The sequence below is a fragment of the Suricata suricatta genome, chromosome 12 (assembly GCF_006229205.1).
Source record: "Suricata suricatta isolate VVHF042 chromosome 12, meerkat_22Aug2017_6uvM2_HiC, whole genome shotgun sequence".
Lineage (NCBI taxonomy): Eukaryota > Metazoa > Chordata > Mammalia > Carnivora > Herpestidae > Suricata > Suricata suricatta.
In genome coordinates this window covers 57,203,351-57,204,905 of record NC_043711.1, presented here as the reverse complement: position 1 = coordinate 57,204,905, position 1,555 = coordinate 57,203,351, and the positions used below count along the sequence as shown (strand labels likewise).

The window sequence follows — 1,555 nt, the reverse complement described above, 5'->3', positions numbered from 1 at the left end:
ACGGCTGCCGGGACGGCGAGCGCCTGGCGCGTTTGGAGGAGGAGAACGGCAGCTTGCGCGAGTTGGTGGAGGACCTGCGGGCTGCGCTGCAGAGCAGTGACGCGCGCTGCCTAGCGCTGCAGGTGCGCGCGGACGCGGACGGACTGGGGCGGCAATGGCTGCTTGGGGGCGGGGGTCGTTAGAACCGCCGGGACCCGGCAGAGGAAGTGGAACAGAGGGGAGAGGGCGGCCCCACCCCGCTTTGGCTCACTTGCATCCTGTCCCTATCCCACCCCGTTCTGTTCAACCCGCCCCAGCCTTCCTTTTCTCACCCAGACCACCTCGGAAACCGCTGTCGCACCCATATCACCAACCCACACCATCTCCCCGCCCTCACGGTCTCTTCTTGCCTCTTCTAAGCCGGCAGCTGCATTCTCCCAGGAAACCCGGGCCGGCGCCCACATTCGGTCATTAAACAGGCATCTTGAGCCCTCTGTGGTGCCAGGTTATGGGGTGAGAAGTTTGGAGATAAAGGGCCCTGTCCCCACCCTGAAGGAGCTCCTTGCCTAATGGGGTAGACCAGCAGCTCATTGGATCATTCAGCAATACTCATGGGCCTCCCTCAGGGCCAGGGTCTGGTGTCCGGGTGCTAAATAGGTAGTGTCACTGTTCATCAGGCAGTCGCAGGCCACCGAACAGCTGTGGGGGTCAGGCCATCTCTGGGATGTTGAGAAGAAAGCAGTGAGTGAGATATGGACAGCAGCTATGATTCAGTCAACAACCACTTCAGCACTGTGTCAGCCCTGTGCCGAGGACACAGGCCTGGGAGGAGGAAAAGAACAGCCTTTGCCCCAAGGAAACAGAAGGCAGGAGGGAGGTGACTTGTATTAGTCCCGATCTGCACACTGCCCAGTCATCAGCCCTGAGTGGCAAATGGGTGGCAAGCTGCTGTCAGTGCCTGTTGCTATGGGCCAGGCAGGGGCAGGCAACCAGGGAGCATCAGAGAGGCAAAGGGTGGGAGTGTGGAGTAAGAGCGTCCAGGATCATTCATTCTCCAGGTATTTATTGAGCACCTACTGTGTGCCAGGCCTGGGTTAGGCGTCGGGGACACGGCGTTAAACAAGACAGACAAAACCCCATCCTCAAGAACAGTTTATTGACCAGGCCCCCGGGGGAAGTCCAGAAACCCCATTTTGAGACGCTTAGGTTGTTCCTCGAGTCTAGGATTGGGGATCGGAGGAGCCACGGAAGGCGATGCCACCAAGGCAGGGAAGAGTCTTAACGTGTAGGAATTCATTGGTGCCGCGCAAAGAGGAGAATGTGTTGTGGCCCAATCTCCATCGCCCAAGAAAAAGGAGGCTAATCAGAGCTCCCGTCTCATTAGGATTACTGCCAGGAATTCACCGAGTTCGGACAAGCCTGGGAGCGGTAGGCAGTGCGCGCAATAAACGTGCACCTTCGGTGCTCCCGGGGGCGCGGGACTGGTGGGTGCAGCGAAGCGCTCACCGCCGTCCCCGCGGCCCTGTCCCCGCAGGTCGGCCTCTGGAAGAGCCAGGCAGGCGCGCAGGAGGCGGGG

General features: G+C 60.1%; 1 protein-coding gene across 1 annotated transcript in view; it reads left to right on the top strand.

Annotated features, from left to right (window-relative positions):
* Positions 1-1,555, top strand: part of EFCC1 (EF-hand and coiled-coil domain containing 1) — a 40,527-nt gene that overhangs the window by 495 nt on the left and 38,477 nt on the right. The window contains exons 2-3 of the mRNA XM_029917906.1: positions 2-122; positions 1,514-1,555. The exon at positions 1,514-1,555 is cut by the window's right edge and continues 260 nt beyond it. Coding sequence (XP_029773766.1) covers positions 2-122; positions 1,514-1,555 — 163 coding nt within the window. The remainder of the gene's footprint in view (position 1; positions 123-1,513) is intronic.